Source organism: Lygodium microphyllum, chromosome 4, assembly GCF_053477565.2.
Source record: "Lygodium microphyllum isolate KBCC chromosome 4, Lygodium_microphyllum_v1.1.10, whole genome shotgun sequence".
NCBI classification, from domain to species: domain Eukaryota; kingdom Viridiplantae; phylum Streptophyta; class Polypodiopsida; order Schizaeales; family Lygodiaceae; genus Lygodium; species Lygodium microphyllum.
Genome location: NC_141138.1, coordinates 82,886,775 through 82,906,311, shown reverse-complemented (window position 1 = coordinate 82,906,311; position 19,537 = coordinate 82,886,775). Strand labels below are relative to the sequence as shown.

The window sequence follows — 19,537 nt, the reverse complement described above, 5'->3', positions numbered from 1 at the left end:
TTTCAAACCTTATCCTAGCAATAGGTAGGGTGTATGGTTGAGGTAGGAGGAGGATGACGTGGCCTAGAGTAAGTGTCTGTTGACTGGCGCAACACATGTAGATTGAGAATGTTTGGAGCCAACCGAGCAAATGACAATGGTCAAAGGGGCACAAGTTAGGGATGGCTACATGATGATGTGATTGTGTTGTTTCTTGTTGACGGGCAGATTGGTACACATAGGACGACAGGCGGGTCAGGTTGCAGCGTCAGCCGTGACGGGTAGCACATAGGAGGCTCTCACCCTTATAGGCTTAGCTTGACAAATAAGATAGCTAGGCAACTTCAAGATTACCTAGCTAAGGGTTTTATTTAGCCAAGCAAATCCCTATGGGGAGTGTTTGATCATCTTGCTAAAAAGAAGGATGGCACGATGCACTTTTGTATCGATTACAAAGACCTCAATAAGGTGACTATCAAGAATAAGTATCCTATACTTAGGATGGATAACCTTATAGATCGACTTTGCTATGTGTGATATTTTGCTAGAATTGATCTTAGGTCTAGTTACCATGAAATATATATAGCTTTAGAGGATGTCTTGGAAATTGTGTCGAACGCAATATAGACATTATCAATTTTTGGTTCTATTTTTTGGATTGACCAATGCTTTTACGACTTTTCAATATATGATAAATGTTTTATTTAGTATGTATCCTAGAAAGTGGATAGTTGTTTTCGTCGATGCTATCATTTATAGCAAGTCATTAGAGAAACATGCAAATCATTTTTGTATTATGTTACATCTCTTAAGATGAGAGCAATTATTTGTAAAACTATCTAAGTGCAGATTTTTTGGCATGGAGTTGTTATATCTTGATTATGTCATCTAGATGGATGACATTTGGATTAATCTTGAAAAGATTTTAGTGCTTGATTGACCTATTTCGAGAACCATAAGGTAGGTAAAATTTTTAATAGATTTTACTCGATTTTTTTAAAAGTTCATAAAGGACTATGCTTATATTGTTGAACCCTTGATATATTTATTTAAGGGTATTCAAAGCAAGAAAAAAACACATTAGTTCGTTAGTTCTTTGGGCTAGTAAGCTCGATGTTTTTAAACATTGAAATGGTTGGTTGCCGATGCACTAATGCTATAGATTATCAATCCGAATAAGCCTTTTGAGGTTCATACAAATGCAAGTGATTATGCTTTAGGTGTTGTTCTTTATCCGGATGGTTGACCTATCATATTTAAGAGCAGTAAGTTCATCGACACTCAAACTCATTACACCACCCAAGAGAAGGAATTGTTGGTGGTCATTCATGTGCTTAAAGTATGGCGCCATTATTTATATAGTGTCTAGTTTATTATTTGGAGTGATTGCCATTTATTAAAATACATTTGTGATTAGGCTAATCTTCGTGGCCACAAGGCAAAATTGATGGAGCTTATGTAAGAGTTTGACTTCGAGATTTACTATAGAAAGGATACAACTAATATACTTTCCAATGCTCTTAGTTGAATTTTGGAAGTTAATGCCTTATCCTTCTTTGAAATCTCGATTGATTTCTATCTTTCTCTCAAGGGGTGTTGCCAAAATGATCTTCACTTTGATAAGATCTAGCAATTAGAACAGGAGGGATCTAGTAGCCTGGGAAGCTTTGGTGGTTTGGATGCTTGAAAGCTAGCTATTGAGAGAAAAATGACAGAAAAGTATTCCATTTGTAATGGATTACTTTCTAAACAAGGCAAATTGTGTGTGCTCGATGATCAGGATATTTGCTAGGAAATTTTATAGTCATGATGCAGTGAGTCTTGGACATCCCATTGGTTACTCACTACTTTTATTGGTTGCATATGAAGACTATGGTCAAGTCTTATGTTCATGAATGCTCGCAATGTTAGCTTAATAAAGATGAGCAGTACAAACATGCGAGAATATTATATCCTTTATAAATAGCCAATAGAAAGTGTAGTAGCATTTCTATGGATTTTGTAGCAGGATTGCTACGTATAAATTGAGGTTATGATGCGATTTGGGTTGTGGTTGATTGATTGATGAAAATGGCTCAATTCATTCCTTTAAATACGACCATGAAATGCCACAGGTTGGCTAGTCTCTTTGTCGAACATCTTCATAGACTTTATGGTTTTATTGATGAAATAGTTAGTGATCGGAATCCTAAGTTTATTGGTTGTTTTGGGCAAATAGGTTTCAAAAATTGAAAACTCACTTATCCATGTCGTCCTTAGAGCATCCTAAAATGGATGGATAGACCAAAAGGACTGTTTATGCTTCTAAACAGTTATGAGGTGAAATCATTGATTGCCATAGAGCTCAAGGGAATAAAAATGTGATTCATAGTTGACTTTCTGTACGATATGTAGGAGATGTTGACGATTGCGAGGGAAAGCATTAAAACAATCCATGATCATGTCATGTTTTATGTTAACCAACATTGTACTCCTCTAGAGCTCTAGGAGGGCATGTGGTTTACCTTAAAGTCCCAAAGGACTTTGATTCGATGACTAAGTGTTATAAATTATCTTCAAGGTATTTTGGTCCTTTTTAGATTACCAAAAAGATAAGTAGTGTATTCTATGAGCTGGATTTACCTTTCGAAATTTGAGTTCACCTTGTGTTTCAAGTTTGTCATTTGAAAGTTGCGGTTTGAGGACATTGCTCAATATACTCCACTCGAATCTGAATCAGTTCTTGACCCTAGAAGTAAACAATCATGTTGGACTGTCTATCCTAAGTATTTGGTAATGTGGAAAAACCACTTAGAGACAGAGCCTACTTGGGAGTCGGAACATTCATTGAAGAGTCGTTTTCCTCTCTTATCAGGCTTGAGGATATTGTTGAGGACAACAATTATTCATAAGGGGGAAAGTGTTATGTTGTCATGACGCTGCGCGTCCACCCCTGCAAACTTGAGGACGGAGTTTTGCGCCAAGAATTTGAACACATTAGCCAGCATCATTAGGAATTTATTTTCTGTCGTGTGTCTTTCTGTTTGCATGACGCACGAGCACATGTAGTTAGGCTAGGCACTTTTTCTTCAGTGCATTCATAAATTTTTGTGTGGAAGCATCGTTTGAATGATTACATTACATGGTTTTAATTTGCAAATCGCATGAATGATTGGGCACAAAATTCTCTTCCAAAGCATATTCTTGTTAGGGCACAATGCGTTCATATGAAGGTTTCTATTTTGAAGACTCAAGGGCTAAAGGAAAAGGTCGTAATGTTGATCCTTCGCTTTGGACCTTCTCCATGTGACTTGCAATTCGGATGTTGCCAGTGCAGATGATGTGTCTTCATATGCGAAATTGGTTCAACATTTAGCAGCCTACAAAAGCTAAAAGTTATCCGCTCATATCATGAACATTTAAGTGGAGTATTGCTACTTCTGACACTTGCATTCTTTGTGAAGATGGAGGAGACTTGTTATGATGTGACCACTGTCCCTCTACCTATTACACATCTTGCTTACAGATACAAGATATCTTGAAAGGAAACTGGTTTTGGCCAAAGTGTCAATGTTCTTTCTGCAATACTAGCCAGGATAAAACAAGCTCTACAAAAAGTATGTTGTTGTGTGTTCAATGTGAGCATCGATATCATGTATCTTGCACGGAAAACAACTTGCCACATTGTAAAAAGATACATTCGGTATTGACAAAGCTTATCGGGATTACACATACCTTGGACAATGGCCTCTCTTGGTATCTATTGAGATGTGAGGAGAGAGACTGGTCTTTCTGAGGTTGTGGATTACCACTGCAATTTTGCTGTTGTGCTTCGTGTAATAGAAGAGTGTTTTATATCCATGGATGATCCTTGGACAAACATCAACATGTTGCATATGCTTTGTAACCAGAATGTCCGGTCTACAAAAGTGCCTTGCGTTTAGTTCGTTCAAAGGAACTTAAAACCTGATTAAATCTGACAACCCTTAGTGCAACAATCTTGGCTATTAGCTTATCTTAAAAAAATAAGCTATTGGGTGGTATGTACTTGATTATGAAAGCTTTTTATGAGGGTGATAAGGCTGGACTTTTGACGAAATAGAGACAGATGCTACTTCTGCAAATGAACGACTGACAAATCGATGCAATAATAGTGGTATTGACAAGGGTGTGATTAAGAGGTTTGAAAAGGAGGCAGCAGAAATGAACAAACGATCTTTCAAATATGCTTGGGTTCTTGACAAACTGAAAACAGAAAGGGAGCATGGTATTACTATTGACATTGCTCTATGGAAATTTGAAACCATGAAGTACTATTGTACTGTTATTGATGCACCAGGTCATCATGATTTCATAAAGAATATGATTATCGGCACCTCACAGGCTGACTGCAGTTCTAATTATTGACTCTACCACTGGTGGGTTTGAAGCTGGCTTATCAGATTCCTATGCAATGTCAAAAAGCAATTGGGGGGGAAAAAGTGGGATATTGCAATTACAGCAGTTGTTTTAGCTTCAGAGGCTGGCTGCTGGTTTTCAAGGTGATGTACAGAAGAAAGAGGATGCAATTTGTGTTGTTGATTCAACTGTTAAGAGATTTCGGAGATTGGACATTCTTGTAAATAATGCAGCAGGGAACTTTCTTGTTGGCTGCAGAAGATCTCTCTTCTAATGGCTTTCGAATTGTGTTAGATATAGATACTGTAGGCACATTTACAATGTGCCAGGCTGTTCTGCATCATCTTAAAGCTGGAGGCACAGGGAAGGCTGCTGGTGAATCTGGATTGATATTGAATATAAGCGCAACATTGCATTATTCTGCACAGTGGTATCAGATTCATGTGTCAGCAGCAAAGTTATTGACAGTTTGATGAGATCACTTGCCCTTGAATGGGGAACGGATTATGGTATTCGTGTGAATTGCATTGCACCTGGTCCAATAAAGGGAACACTTGGAATGGAGAAGTGACTCCAGATGAAGCTGGCTATGGAGTCGGAGGGGGGGAATGGGGCACTCGATGATTTGGGGTCTACAATAGGCTCCGCCAAGCATTTTCTGATTATTTAGAGACGGGGGCAGAGTTTGCATTTCAACAAGCTTGCTATGGTGGCATTGATAAGCAGGATGGCCGTGATTGAAGACACATCAAATTGAATTAGAATTAAGCGAAGAATCGAAAATAAGATGAAGTGTTTGAAGGTGGCAACAGGTAGATGACGGCATATTCTAAGAGTGGTATCAGAGCTAAGATGGTAGTCTGGGTCGCAGATTAATTACTCATCGAGAAGGTGGTACCTTATGGGGACTAAGGAAATCATAATCATAATCAACAGCTAATGCGAGCTCGGGTGCCATAGTAGCACTAATGTGGTGGCAAACATGCTGCCAGGATTGGTTTATGATGAAGAAAACAAAGCGGCAGCTTTTTGCAATGAATTAAACATAGCTTTTAAGAAGGCTTATGGCATAAGAAGCCGAAAGCTTTGTTGAGAAAAGCTAAAAGCACAATGTAAGGCTAGAGGTTGAGCTTGTATCCCTCGCCTTCTTTGAAGACTGCCATTGAATTTTGGAGAGAAGGCTTGAGGACAAGCTTTAAGTCCCTTGCCTACATCAAAGTTTCGTCATCGCGAGTCACTATGAAGATTGGCTTGAGTTGAGCTTTAAGCTTCTCGCCTACTTTTGAAGATTGTCATCGAGTTCCTTGAAGTGACTTTTGAATTCAAGCTCCATGCTCCTCGCTTTATCGAAAATCTTTTCTCAAAATTTGACATTCCATCTTCTTCTCTTCTTTTTCAGTTTGAATTTGATCATATCCGAAAGTTTGTTGAATATGTATCTTGCCTATAACTTAATTCAAGAATTTGTTTTCTCATTCAACTTGAAATTAAAGTCTTCTGGTTAATTATGCTATGTTGAATTCTCCCATCTCAAAGCGTCCCTGCGGCGAGCGACTTTCACGAACCCTCGCGTGAATTCTGTGCGACAACGTCCTTGGGCGTGCGGATGGGCACTAGTAGCATTGGTTGCAGTGGTCATGAAGTGACATAATATCTATCATTTTAGGACATGTTACCATGTGGTGTGTTGGTTGTGGATCTATGCGAATACATGAAAGAAGCAATGGTTGAGATCTAGAAAATGGTGGCCTATTGTGATGTCAAAGGAATTTGGCAAGATATGTAGGTTCAAGACTCAAGTCATTAAAGTGGTAGTATATTTAAGGAGGCAGTGCTGTCAAACCATGGCCAAAGTGGATATAGAAACAATTAGTAATTGTGGATGGTTTGGGGGAGCATGTTGTATGGTCAAATGTAGAAAGTTAGGTAGATATGAATGGCTCTAAGAGGTGGTAGTAGGATAGTAATTTTGGTGATCAGATGTAATAAGGTTGGGGTTTCATTTAGGTCTTCAGCTGTATATTTAGCTCATCTATCAGGATATGTTATTGCATAAAATATAGAAAGTTAGATACAATTGGTCTAAGAGGTGGTGATATCATGATATTTCGAGTGTTGAGTTAAAGCAAGGTTGGGGGTTTATGAGGTCTCCAATGGTAGATCAGCCTTTGTTAGAAGTGATCCTAATGCGGATAATCTAACTTAATTGCTGTAGCTGATTAGGCATCGGAGCCATCCCAAAGCCCAAGTCATACTTCATGGATCCAATGATAAGTGTCTGACCTTGTGATGCCCTCTAATAATTTGGTACCTATGATACTAAGGCGTATCCATGCATAGTATAAATGCTTGATCAAGGGTCTTGGGCAACCATTGTTGGTATCTTTCTAGTTCTGCACATGTGACGAATGTGTTCGTAACATTGTCATTTTTGACAAAATATTTGCATATCAGCCATAAATGATCCTTTCTCAGTCCAACATAAGAACTTGAATTTTCCCTTGTGTCAACTTTTCAAGGTTTGTGGGCATAATGGCCATTTCTTTGCATCTTCTATTCACTACTATCACACATTTCTCTCTATTCATTTTCTAAGTCTCAAGAGCTATTGTTCCATTAAATTCTTGTTGTAATTTTGCTTTCTACACTTGGTGTACTTATATTTTAAGACTCGTAGTTTTGATAATATTCTTTGTTTTTTTCTACAAAATTCAATGAGTTCTAATTAAGGAATGTGTATATTAGAAATTATTTACTATTACATTTTTTGGATTTTTAAGGATGTGGCAAGGAAAGAATGTGTTTTTAATCTTTTATGCAACCAAGGATCATTTTTGTAGTGGCAAGATATGTAAATGTGAAGAAATGCTCTAAATGCAAAAAATGGCTCTATAATAATTTTGGTGATAAAATGTAATAAGGTTGGTGATCAAATGGCTCTATAGCAAGTGGATGGGATATCTCGGTCAGAGTTTCCCCCAGCCATTTGCTACCATCTGGTTGTCACCAGGTGGTGATACTTTTTACAATTGCTTTTCTTATTTACTTATATAAATATTTTATTTTTCTTTTCTTTTGTTGATGTTGCTTCTTATCCCTAGAGTTCTCTTGGAATAAGCCGGGATCTTTGCATGGCCAGAAGAGGCAGCCATTGGGACAAATTGGACCAATGGTTTGTCTGAGCCTTAGGACCGGTTCCATATTGAATGGGCACTGAAGAATAGAATGCTAGTGGTTTGGGACTGTGTGCTTAGCCACTGAAGATGGTGCAGGACAATGAGCTTGGCCAAGACAAAAGATGCACATGTGAGAATGCTCACGGAATAAAAGTCATTGTAACTGAGCCACATTACACTTTTTGATGTAGTCACAATGATAAAAGTTGCTCAGAACAACTTGAGGAATGTAGGGGTCACCGTCTCTAAAATTTAGAGAGTTACTATTTTTGGACCCCAGAATCAATTCACGTCATTATCTTCGTTTTTGCACGAGGATTAATTCTCTGGTCTGTGTCGAGGTCAAATTTTGCACCGATCATGGAGAATTTTAGACCAGAAGGTTTAAACGGAAAAATTGTTACATGTATGCCTTGTGGCACAAATTCCCAAAAGAGAGAGAGAGAGAGAGCATTAAAAAAAAACGTAATAGACATGATGGGTAGATGAGAGAATGAAGTTTTGAGGAGCTGAGGGCAGATTGCTGCAAGAAAATCAGCCATGGAGAGTACTTCTACGTCTCTGACTCAAGTGCGAAGGTAGAGCTTGCTCCCTCTAATCAACTCTCTCTCTATTCTCAGAGGAAATGCTTCACATGATGGGCTGATTCCATCAAAGGTACAATTTTGTGTTTTCTTTGAAATTCTGCAGGAGTCATTGAGTACATGGTCGTAGAAAATGAAGGACATGCCGGACAATAAGAACAGTGAATTCAGAGATCTGCAGACTGTAATTTCGCACACGAATCATTGAGTTTTGGTCACATGCTGAATAGTAAGAACAATGAATTTTGCACATGTTGGACAGTAAGAATAGTGTGTTGGACAGTAAGAATAGTGAATTCTGGACATGTTGGATAGTAAGAACAGTGAATTCAGAGATCTGTAGACTACAATTTTGCACAGGAATCATTGAGTTTTGGTCACAGAAAATGCTTTCTTAAAAGGGATGTTGATTTGGACATGCTGTACTGTTCTTATACAGTTGGGATTTACTCAAAAGAGATGAAAACCAACTATTCACAGGTTACGTATTTTGGAACATTATCATTTTTGTAAATTTCTATCTGTTATTTGATAAAGAAATACCGAGAGGGGCGCCGGTCTTCGAGGCCAATTTGATGTTAAGCGAGGGAGTGAGGTCTGTGCTTGTGTGTGTGTGTGTGTAAAGACCAGGTGTTAATTGAAGGAACTACTGCTTTATGTGAGTCATAGACCGGTTTCACTGGCACTTGATTCCAACCTTCACCACCTTTCTACAGCTATCGCTTGCAGTTTATCTACTGCATTTGATGCTGACGTCAATATCTAATGCTGTTGCCAATAGTCTGGAGCTGTCACCTTGATTGTCTCTCTCCTCCACAAGCTGTGTTTACAATTTCTAGTTGCCGCCCTGATCTTCTCTCTCCTCCACAAGTTGTGTTTGCATCTAATAGCTTAGATGTTTCTAATAAAGGTTGATCTATCACTGGAGACCCCCAACCTTGACTTAACTCAACACTCGAAATATCATGATATCACCACCTCTTAGACCAATTGTACCTAACTTTCTATATTCTATGTAATAAAATATTTTGATAGATGAGCTAAATCTACCATTGAAGATCTAAATGAAACCCCAACCTTATTACATCTAATCATCAAAATTGTTGTGGGCAGTAGAGAAACGGCTTTTGAAATTTGCAAAGGTAAATCTACCTTTGAAGACCTAAATGAACCCCCAACCTTATTACATTTGCGACTGAACCTCGAACTCTCGTATCTCTGAGATCAAGGTAGAGGTTATGAGTTGTAGAGCATGTCGTATTCCAAACGGATTTTGAATTGCAGCAAAGGTAGCCTTCAGGTGTCGAATACCAAGAAACGTGGCCAAGGAAGGTTGGATTTGATGCAAGTGGCAGTGTAGGAGAGAGAAATACTAAAAACGCAAGTACTTGAGGAGAGAGAAAAATTGGGCGATTGTTGCTAGGTGCAAACACAGCTTGTGGGGGAGAGAGAAGATTCGGGTGGTAGTTAGAAACTGTAAACACAGCTTGTAGAGAAGATAGAAGATTAGGTCGACAACTCTAGACTATTGGCGGCAGCACTAGATGTTGAGATTGGCATCAAATGCAGTAAATAAACTATAGGTGATAGCTGCAGAAATGTAGTGAAGGTTGGAATTAGGCGCCAGATGGTAGCCACCATGGGATCGTCGGTTATTAAGATATCCTGCCCAATCAGAATTAGTGTATCCTTGCAAACATAAAGTATGACTGTTAGTCCATAATTATAGGTACACCGTAAATATCTTAACACATGAAGATTAGTAGTCCAATGAGATATGCGAGGTGCATTAAAATACTAACTAAGCATACTAATTGAGAATGCAAGCTTTGGCCGAGTATGAATCAACCAGAGTAGTCTTCCTATAATAGAACAATAGGTATGTTCAAAAGGTTGACTTGAGGTATCCTTATATACATGGATAGTGGGATCTAGAGGCATTGTCACTGGCTCTGTTTGATTAGTGCAATACTATTTCACTAGTTGTAGAGTGTACTTCTGTTGTGACAGAAAGATACTTCCCTCGGATCTAACAATCTCCATTCCCAAGAAATAAGACAAGAAGCCTAAGTCGATTATCTCAAATGTAGCGCAAAGCCATGCCTTAATTTTTGCTAGAGCTGCAAAATTTGAGCTAGTGAGTAATATATCATCAATATATAACAAGATATAGTTGACTCCTGCGCTAGTGGTACATACGTAAAGATTTGGATCATATGGAATAGAATGGTATCCATGAGTCTGTTAGAACTTGTTTCTCTTGTGGTACCAAGATCTCGATGCTTGCTTCAGCCTATAAAGAGCTTTCCGCACTCGAAATACCTTGTCAGTTTGGTTGGTGGAAGAAAAGCTGGGAGGTTTTTCCACATGGACTTCCTCCAAATAATCGTTCAGAAAGACACTTTTGATTTCCATCTAATAGATTTGCCAACCGTGGTGAGTGGCAAGTGCAATCAACAGATGAAAGGATGTCAATCGAGTGGTAGGTGCGAAGGTTTCTTCATAGTCAGTGTTGTGCTTTTGCTTGAAACTTTGCACTACAAGGTGAGCCTTGTATTTGTTTAAAGTACCATTAGCCTTTAGCTTGGTTTTAAAATCCACTTTGTCTTGATGCCCACGGTTTGTGACAAGGACGATCCACCAATGTCTAAGTCTCATTTTGATTAACACTATCCAGTTTTGTCTCCATAGCCTCATGCCACAAAGGGTCCTAGAGAGCCTCTTGCTAACTGACTAGCTCAGAATATGCAATGTTATTAGTTGTAAACAATGATGCATATGAAGCTTGAGGAGCAAGGCAAGGAGACCTTCTAGGGCTCTCCGGAGTATGATTTGGTGGAAGGATCTTTGAATCTCGTGTGGTCTATTGGTACCAACAAGGTAACGGGCCTTGCGGAGAAGGTCGGAGAGCTGAAGTATTTGTTGAAAGGTCAGGAGTGGGTAGTGGTTCCACCTCAATAAGCATGATCTCAAATGATGTGAGCAAAGGTGAGGACGAAGAGATCCTTTGCAAAAGACTGCACGATATTCCTCTTATAAAAAACAACATCCCTCCTAAGGGTTACCTTGTTCGTTCAAGGATCGAACAAACGATAGGCTTTCACTTCGGAAGAATAGGCCACAAAGATCAAGAGATATGTTCCAGGGGTGAGCTTTTCTATCTTGTCATTAGGAGTGTGTGTATAAGGACAACTATCAAAAACTTTGAAGTGACAGATCATAGATCGAGAGCCAAAAAATGCCTCGTACAGAGTCTTTTTAGGGACCGTTGTAGTCGAACATCGGTTGAGGATGTATACTGAAGTGCTAACAGCCTCGACCCAAAGGTGCTCAAGGAGCTTTATTGCGAAGAGCATAGTGTGCATCATATTCAGGATTGTGTCCAATGTCTTAATCTTGTAGAAAGACAAACTCGCCACCAGAATTACTTCTTATTGTACCTATAGGATGACAAGTCCAATTATGAACCAACAGTACTCAAGTACTGAATTAAGTGAAAGTATCGGACTTGTGCTTTAGGAAGTACACCCACATGTATCTAGAGAAATCATCCACTATAAAAAAGAAGTACAACACACCATTCAAGGCAGCAGTAGATATGGGACCACAAAGATCTACATAAATGAGTCTGAGGGGTTTGGCAACACGAGTGATAGATTATTGAGAAAAGGTTGTATGATGTGATTTACCTAGTTGACATGCTTTACAAACCTCTCGAGATAGTTTTAGGTGTGGAAGGCCGTCAACCATCCCCTAACGCGATAGCTCATAAAGAGAGCTGTAACCTAGATGTCCTAAGTGAAAATGCCAAAGACGCTCAGAGTCCCTGGGCTCCCGTGTAGTAGCCAAAGCTTGGAAGCGATAAAACTTCGAATCATCGGCAGTCGACTCTGTAAGAAAATGAGTCATGTGGTAAAGGCCATTAGGTTGTGTCTTGATGCGAGCAATCACTCAACCAGTCTGAGAGTCTAGGATCTTGACCATGGTTGCATTGAAGAAAACTGCTCGTCTCAACTAGCAAAGCTGCCAAACAGACAATAAGTTCACTAGGACACGATAGACATTATAGCGAAGTGAGATTTGGACGCAGATCAATGGAAAATTGATGTGACCTTGGTTCTAAATCCTACTGAGGAGTTATTTTCTATGCAGATACTTCCGGTTATAGGGGCTCAGGAAATGAAAATGCCCACTTTAGGAGGCATGCAATGGATAGCTCCAGTGTCCAAAAGCCAAACAAGTGCTGAAGTGCTCGGCTATGACGAGTGAATCTTTGCAAGCACCTCATTAGGAGGCAACTCATAGATGTAAACGAGACTCACATCTGATGTCTCTAAAGAGACGACGTGGGCCTCTTCAAACCAATTAGACAAAACCTTTGGAGTTGAGTAGTTCGCCGACTGTGATGACTGACTAGTGGCAGTGTGGGTTTGGCCTCGCCATTGCTCCTACTGAGGATTGCCACCACTCTGCTTTACCTGTTGGGGGTTAACCAACTGGGGTACGGGGGCTTGATTGTTGGATTTTGGTTGTGTATCTCTTGCCTTAGATCAACACTCGTCATCATAATGGCCATCCTTTTGACAATCTTTGATAATACCTCTTCCTTTTAGGTATATTTTGCCATCCAGGTCTAAGTGTAGATTGAGTATTTCCTTAGGATTCACTAGTCTTGTTGTGATTTTGATTTTGATTTGAGTTTTGTTTGCCCTTGCTCTATGGCCCTCCTTGGAAAGGGGCGGCAACAAGATCCCCCTCTATCGAGGATGTGCTATGAAATTGATCGATCAACTGTGTGTAACGCAATAGCTGACATTCAAACTCAAAATGTGGGCATCTATAAGGTTGTGAAATCACTTGCTACAGAGTGGAAATATTTTCTTGGAAGCTTGTTAAAGAGCAAGGTAACGTGATCATTTGAGGACTTAGGAGCCTCAGTGGTTGAGAATTCAGCGAGAAGATATCGATACTCAGTCAACTTGATTTTCAAGTCATCCTTGTTTGTGATTTTGAGATTCTAAAGCTCATGATCTAAATTCATGCAATGGGTTCTATCTTAAGCCTCATAGCGGTCAGTCGAGTGTGCCCAATGCTTGGATGCTAAGTTAGAATGTTGAAGATGAGAATGAAACTTAGGTAATAAGCCGTGCATAAGCTTGATAATAGTAGAGGCATTATGAGTCTTCCACAAGTGGATGATCTCATATGAAACACCAATCCTTTCACTAAATTCCATAGGTTCTGAGAGTCTAAGACATGCCTTATCAAATTTGACCAAGTGGTATGTTTGACCCGTTGAAGTGAGTTTTGTCATTAAATGCATGCTTAGCAGATGAGGAGCTAGAACCATGAGGTGTCTGCGAAGATGAATAGATGGGATAAGATGGTGGTGGTGGATAAGGAGGAAGGGGTAAAGATGGATAGGTAGAAATAGGTTGCGGATATTGAATGAGTGCTGATTGCTACGGAGGTACCGAAACAAACATAGGTCCATATGATACTGTAGGTGGAGGTGGAGGCATTGTGACACGATAGCCTTGTTCAAATGTTAGCTAGGGCACAATATAATGATCGAATGATCCACTAGGTAATGCCATAGAGGCAAATTGCGATACCAAACAATCCATACTTGAGTATGTTCGGGATGCACTCTTAGAGGGATAACCCGAGAGTATGTGTGTGGGAGGTTGAGACTCTGTCAGAGGTACACCACCCTGAAACGGGTATGTAGAGGTCCTAAAGGGTGTGCCTAAATGTGTAGATCCTCCCGGTGTGGTGTGTAGTGGATAATGTAGTGCACTTAATGGAAGCAAAAAGAAAGGTGTAGCGGAAGATGAGGGAGGGATGGGTAAGAGCCCAAATGGATTTGTGATGGATGTTGTGGAAAACATGCTTGGTTCCTTTTGTCCATTAAATACATTAGATGAAGATGCACTTACTCCATATTGACCATGAGAAATAAAATCATTTGAAGGAAAAGGAAGGAACGGAATACTCACAAGTTCTTCTTTTAGGCTCTTACCTAGTTTTGAGTTCATAAAGAAATACATGTCGTTCTCATTACTCGCAAACTAAAGTTTGTTTTAAAGAGTCCTTGCTTGATGAGTATTCCTCGATCCAACAAAAAATACAGAGAATCAGTTGGCATAGAATCAGAAATAATAGGGTTTGTACTTGGCATTGGAGAAAAGAAGTATGTGGAAGTGATGTGTAATTTGAGCTAGGTTTCACTTGCAGATGGCCGGTCTGTAGTGGAGATTCGAAAGGTCTTGCAAGATCGTTAGTTTTGTGCATCGAATCTAAAGGAGAAACTTAGGCTGACCTTCAATCTCTTGTTGAGCCCTATGCATAATGATGAGATCATACTTAGCCGTAGAAATTTGTTATGATTTGTGGACTCCATGGTAGTCCAATGGTTCTGCGCCTATGTCAGATCGGACAATAGCAAGCTGAGAGGCCCGCTCTTGATTGTTTTTGTTTATGTATTGCTGTGGAGATTGGAGCGGTGTCATGAATGTGTTTAAAGTCATATGATCCTTTTGTTATTCCTGCTTTTGTGAATGAGCTTTCTGATCAAAGGCCAAGGTTTCTCAAAGAATACTTAGCTCTAATACCCTGTGAGGAAATGCTCTAAATGCAAAAAACACAAAGCCAATCATATGATAAAGCACAGATTGATAAACACAGAACACAGTTAGGGTTAGGTTTAGGGCAACTCAAAGACAGAGAACACAATGAATAATAAAGTGAACGAATAATGAATATACAATGCTCGTGCAGCAAACACACTATGCAATGAATATTGAACCTTGAACTCTCGTATCTTTGGGAGCAAGGCAAAGGTTTTGAGCTGTAGTGTGTGTCGTGCTCTGAATGGATCCCGAATTGCAACTAAGGCAACCTTTGAGTGTTGAACACTAGCAAACGCAGCCAAGGAAGGTTGAATCTAATGCAGATGGCAATGCAAGAGAGAGAGAAGATCAAGGCGGCAACACCAGATGTTGACATCAGCATCACATGCAACAGACAAGTTGCAAGTGACAACTCCAAGGTACCAAGTGACAGTTGCAAATAGGTGGTGAAGGTTGGAATTGGGTGCCAAATGGTAGTGGATGGTTGGGCGAAGCTCTAATCGCAATGTCCTCCATGAATAGGGTGTGGGCAGGAGAGAGATGGTTTTTGAAACCTATAAAAATGAGATTAAGGGAGAGTGGTGGGTTGCATACCTATTTATAGAAAGTTTGGAGCACCCAAATTAGGGTTTTACATGTGAGACACAGTAACTCTCGAGGATCGCGCTTCTTTTTAAAATAAGAAGGTTTCTTCTCTAATTAAGTGTGTTTTGGGGCTGTTTAAGTCAGGCTAATGCATTTTTAGCTCAATAGTAAGTAGGAGGCTTTGTCATGGTTGTGCCCGAGGGAAAGAAAGCATGAAAATATGTTAATGTTTGCAAAAGTCCAAAGTTGCCTATGAGACCCAGGCATATAGCACAATTGCAGTGTTGTCTCATCAAAGAGTACAGCCTAAGGATGTCATCGCCTTGGGGGATTGGGGAGGTCTCGCTTGGCATGGTGATTTGCCTCACGTCAGACTGATCTGTTGTGCATATGAACTCCTTGGAGCTAGGGAGGTGGTTGTCAATGGTACTTGTATGAATGCAACTCAACTTGTTCCTTAGAGTTGCCAGCTCTAAAGTTTTCACATGCTTATGAATGTGAACTAGAGGATGACACCAGGAGGATTGTGCCTTGCCATGCTCATGATCCACTTTTTTGCTTTGTCAACTGGTTGGCATATCAAACTCTTTAACAACATACTCAAAACATTCATGTATGAGTAGATGATCATACACAGGCCATTAGTTCTTCAGCTATTAGTAAGCACTTATGTGACACTTCACATCAACATACACCATGTACAACAAACCCTGATTCTTTCTCAATAAATCCTCATTCATTCATAATGCTCGTAAACTACCCTTTAATTATGCGGTAAAGTTAGGAGTTTGCAGCACACTTTACTTGGGACTTCTATGGGCAAAAAAAGAGTACTGTATCAATTTCTCTTCAAAGATGTCTGAATAGTTAACAGATAATTTATCAGCTACTATGGTCATCTCTAGCTAGAGGCCTTGCTAAACATGTAGTCAAGTTTTTTGAAAAATCTGGTCTCCAAGCAGGAATTTTGGCAGGAAGTGAATCTTTGGCTTGCTTTCTTATCCATTGGCAGATTTCTCTCTATCACTTGGACTAGGTCTAAACTGCATGAAACCATTATATTTTTCATTAGGCTGATTCTCTTTCCCTGACATAGTTTAGATGTTCTTACCATCTGTTCAAGACTCCTTTGATCTGGAAGACCTTCCTCAAAATCATCTAGAACAGTTTTGTGTTGTTTTTATTTCTCACCTAGAAACAACTGTCTGTGTACTGAAACACTTAAAAATGAAACAAACATTCCAGGGAAAAAAAAAAGTGTCCCTCTTGAAAATCAATTAATCCAAGTGGTTAGAACATTTGTCTTCCGCAAAGAGATGCGAGTCCAAGCTTCATGGGTGCTCGCTCAGTGGCATCTTGTGAAGCAATTTTCATATAGAATGCATGGTGTTGCTGCGTTGTTGCAGTTTGGGTCTTGAGTTTGTTGTGCTGCTGCCAGGAAGGAATTGGCTTCTAGTTGGTGGCAGAATTTGGAATATCTGTCCATCGAAAGACTTGGATGCCTCCAGCAAGAATAGCAAAAAAGGTGTAAATATGTGATGATCTGACCAAATGCTCCTGTTGATGTCTTCATGTGGAAGCTTGAGCTGCTAATCTGAGTGATAATATGGGGTCCACAGGAGGAGGGGGGAAGAAGCGAGGGAGAAATGAAATTCTTCAGTGCAGAAGATACTAACATTTTAACATTTTCAGGTTGAGCTTGAGACAATAAGGCGGGAAACTGTTGCACGTGCAGCCAGGGCTGTGGCACTAACATCAGAGCTGCAGGGACTTTCAATCTCGAAGGAAGCTGTAGGGGAGGGCAACAAGGGCTCTTCTGGTAGGAGACTAGATGCAGAAACATGTGCTGTAGCATGTACTTCGAATGCCCAACCTGTTGAGAATATCAAGGCAAAAGAGAATGTTAGCATAGCAGTGCCTCGAAAGCCCGCAGTGAATTTCTTCTCCTGGTGAGTTGAATCAGTCAGTTTTAATGCCTTCTGTTATTGTTAAATAACATGATAATGAAACTAATAAGCATTGCTACTGTGACATCAGGTTCAAAGGACAATCTGAATCTAGTTGCAAGGCAGAGAAGGATTCCAATTCCAAGGATGTATTGGCTCACAGAGATTCTCGCCCTCTGCTTTTCAAGTTTAATGAGGTAGGCTTCTTCCTTGGAAATGCATCGTTGGTCTGACTACAACTTATGCAGGTATACAATGTGCAATTCTTGTAAATGTCTGTTTGCAGGGATTTACCAATGCTATAAGGAGGCCAATGCTGGTTCGAGATTTTCTTTAATCTTTTGTGACCATGGCAAGGCACTGTAACAGTGGTTTCAATGGCTGGCCTTCAATGATATGACAAATGCAAATCAATCTGAATGTGGAAGAAAGAATGCTCCCGAGTTCCCATGAGGATAAAGACTTCACTCAAGGGCCGAGTTTCGAATGTACTACCAGGCATCCTTCTTAATTGGCCATTTAGCCATGTCAGGTAGCAAAAGTTAAGATCCTGTCCATCTCTCTTGTTAAGAAGAACAAAGTGCTCTCCTGTACATGTAAGTGGAAAATTTGCTCTGTGCAATATTGCCAATAGTTTGCCCAAGCGGTTGATATAGATTGATGTAGGGTGCAGTGCACCTATCTTTGAAAATGGTAGCTCCTCACCACTGCTGATTTTAAATCTCAATCATTTAGGCAAGAGGTTAAGGTGCTAACAAGGACCAATAGTGTGGCAAATGCAAATCAAACTAAATGTGAAAGTGAAGATGCTCTCCACGTGGATAAGAGATTCCTAACAGTTCCCTCAAATACTTGAGAGTGCTGAGTTTGGAAGGTCACTACCAGCCATGCCGCTTCTTTCCCATCCAGGCAAGCCAAATTTAAGACCCTATTTATGTAAAACAAAACAGAGGTGCTCTCCTCCTGTACATATGTTTTGCGAATAATGCCTGTTTGTGACATTGCTAACAGTTTGCGTGTGGAGGTTCATCCAAATGGAAATAACCAGATCTGGAAAATCCCATATTGAAAGATGGATGTTCTTATTTATGCAATTATATGCTCTAATTCATGTTTTTGCTTTCTTTTCTGGTGAAAGAGGTAAGGAAAACAATGACAGAAGATATGATTATGATTGCACTTATGGAATGTTGGGATATGAATGCTGTACGTGGAATTTAATTGTTCTCAACAACATAATGGACATCCAGAATTTTACCTTAACTATAGAGATTGCATTTTGTTGATAAGAACCTTGCAGCAATTAACAGGACTTAGGTGGAAAATAAAAAATCAGTGATTTCATTTGAGATATGTTTTGAGCATGGCCATTTCTATATGCAAGTGATAATTGGCCTGTGAACCTAACTGAGAAGTGTGTTTAGGTTGGAATTCATAGATTTATTAAAATTTACAACTTGCGTGTCTATGTGGGTAATCTTTTTTTTCTTTTTTGAAAACGCAAATTTCTGTCACATAATATCAATGTGCAAAGGTGGCCTTGTTCAATGGAAAAGTAGACAATATCCAAAACGTGTGAAAAAGAGTCAGATTGATCTTTCCGGATGCCCTTAAAAATTCTTCACCACTTTAGTGGCTTTGTAAAACACCACAGCGAATTTGCATGACTCAGGTACAATGCAGTAATAAATAGACTTATTAGACACTATGATGGTGCAGGTTGATTCATTGGCAAGTTATGTTGCAATCATGCTTACTTACATAATTAGACTCTTCAGAATTGATTGTACATGACTTCATTAAACCCCCCTGAGCATTACGATTAACTATGTATCAACATATATTGAAGGGGACTTAATTGGCTTGATCATGCAATTTCAATATTGTGCTTTGGCAGATTCCTTCGTCAATATTATTAGGCTTCCTTGGCACTTACAAGGTCGCATATAGATTTGCATCTCTTTTACATTTTATAACAAGAGCTTTCATTCAATTCCATGGGCGAGCATGACTTGAAATTATGTTGAAGCTGGATTACATCTAGCTTGTTGGAAACAACCCAAACAAGCCATTTTGCATGCATTAAAATATTGATCTACTAGACACTAGTTGAATCTATGTAACACATAGAATGAGAAATATGTTAAGCTTAAGGAAATACAAATGCTCAATTATTATACATTATACGCTACCCAAACAAAGCTTGATGTGGTAGTATTATTGATATCATTCGAGCTAAGATTGCTTTGTGAGTGAAT

The 19,537-nt window shown here is 39.5% G+C and overlaps 1 protein-coding gene and 1 pseudogene across 1 annotated transcript in view; both read left to right on the top strand.

Annotated features, from left to right (window-relative positions):
- Nucleotides 1-18,515, top strand: part of CTF18 (P-loop containing nucleoside triphosphate hydrolases superfamily protein) — a 75,053-nt gene extending 56,538 nt beyond the window's left edge. The window contains exons 23-25 of the mRNA XM_087676171.1: nt 17,026-17,282; nt 17,371-17,476; nt 17,566-18,515. Coding sequence (XP_087532297.1) covers nt 17,026-17,282; nt 17,371-17,476; nt 17,566-17,616 — 414 coding nt within the window. The 3' untranslated portion in view covers nt 17,617-18,515. The remainder of the gene's footprint in view (nt 1-17,025; nt 17,283-17,370; nt 17,477-17,565) is intronic.
- Nucleotides 4,162-4,980, top strand: LOC148037239 (peroxisomal 2,4-dienoyl-CoA reductase [(3E)-enoyl-CoA-producing] pseudogene; annotated as a pseudogene).
- Nucleotides 18,516-19,537: the final 1,022 nt, after the last annotated feature.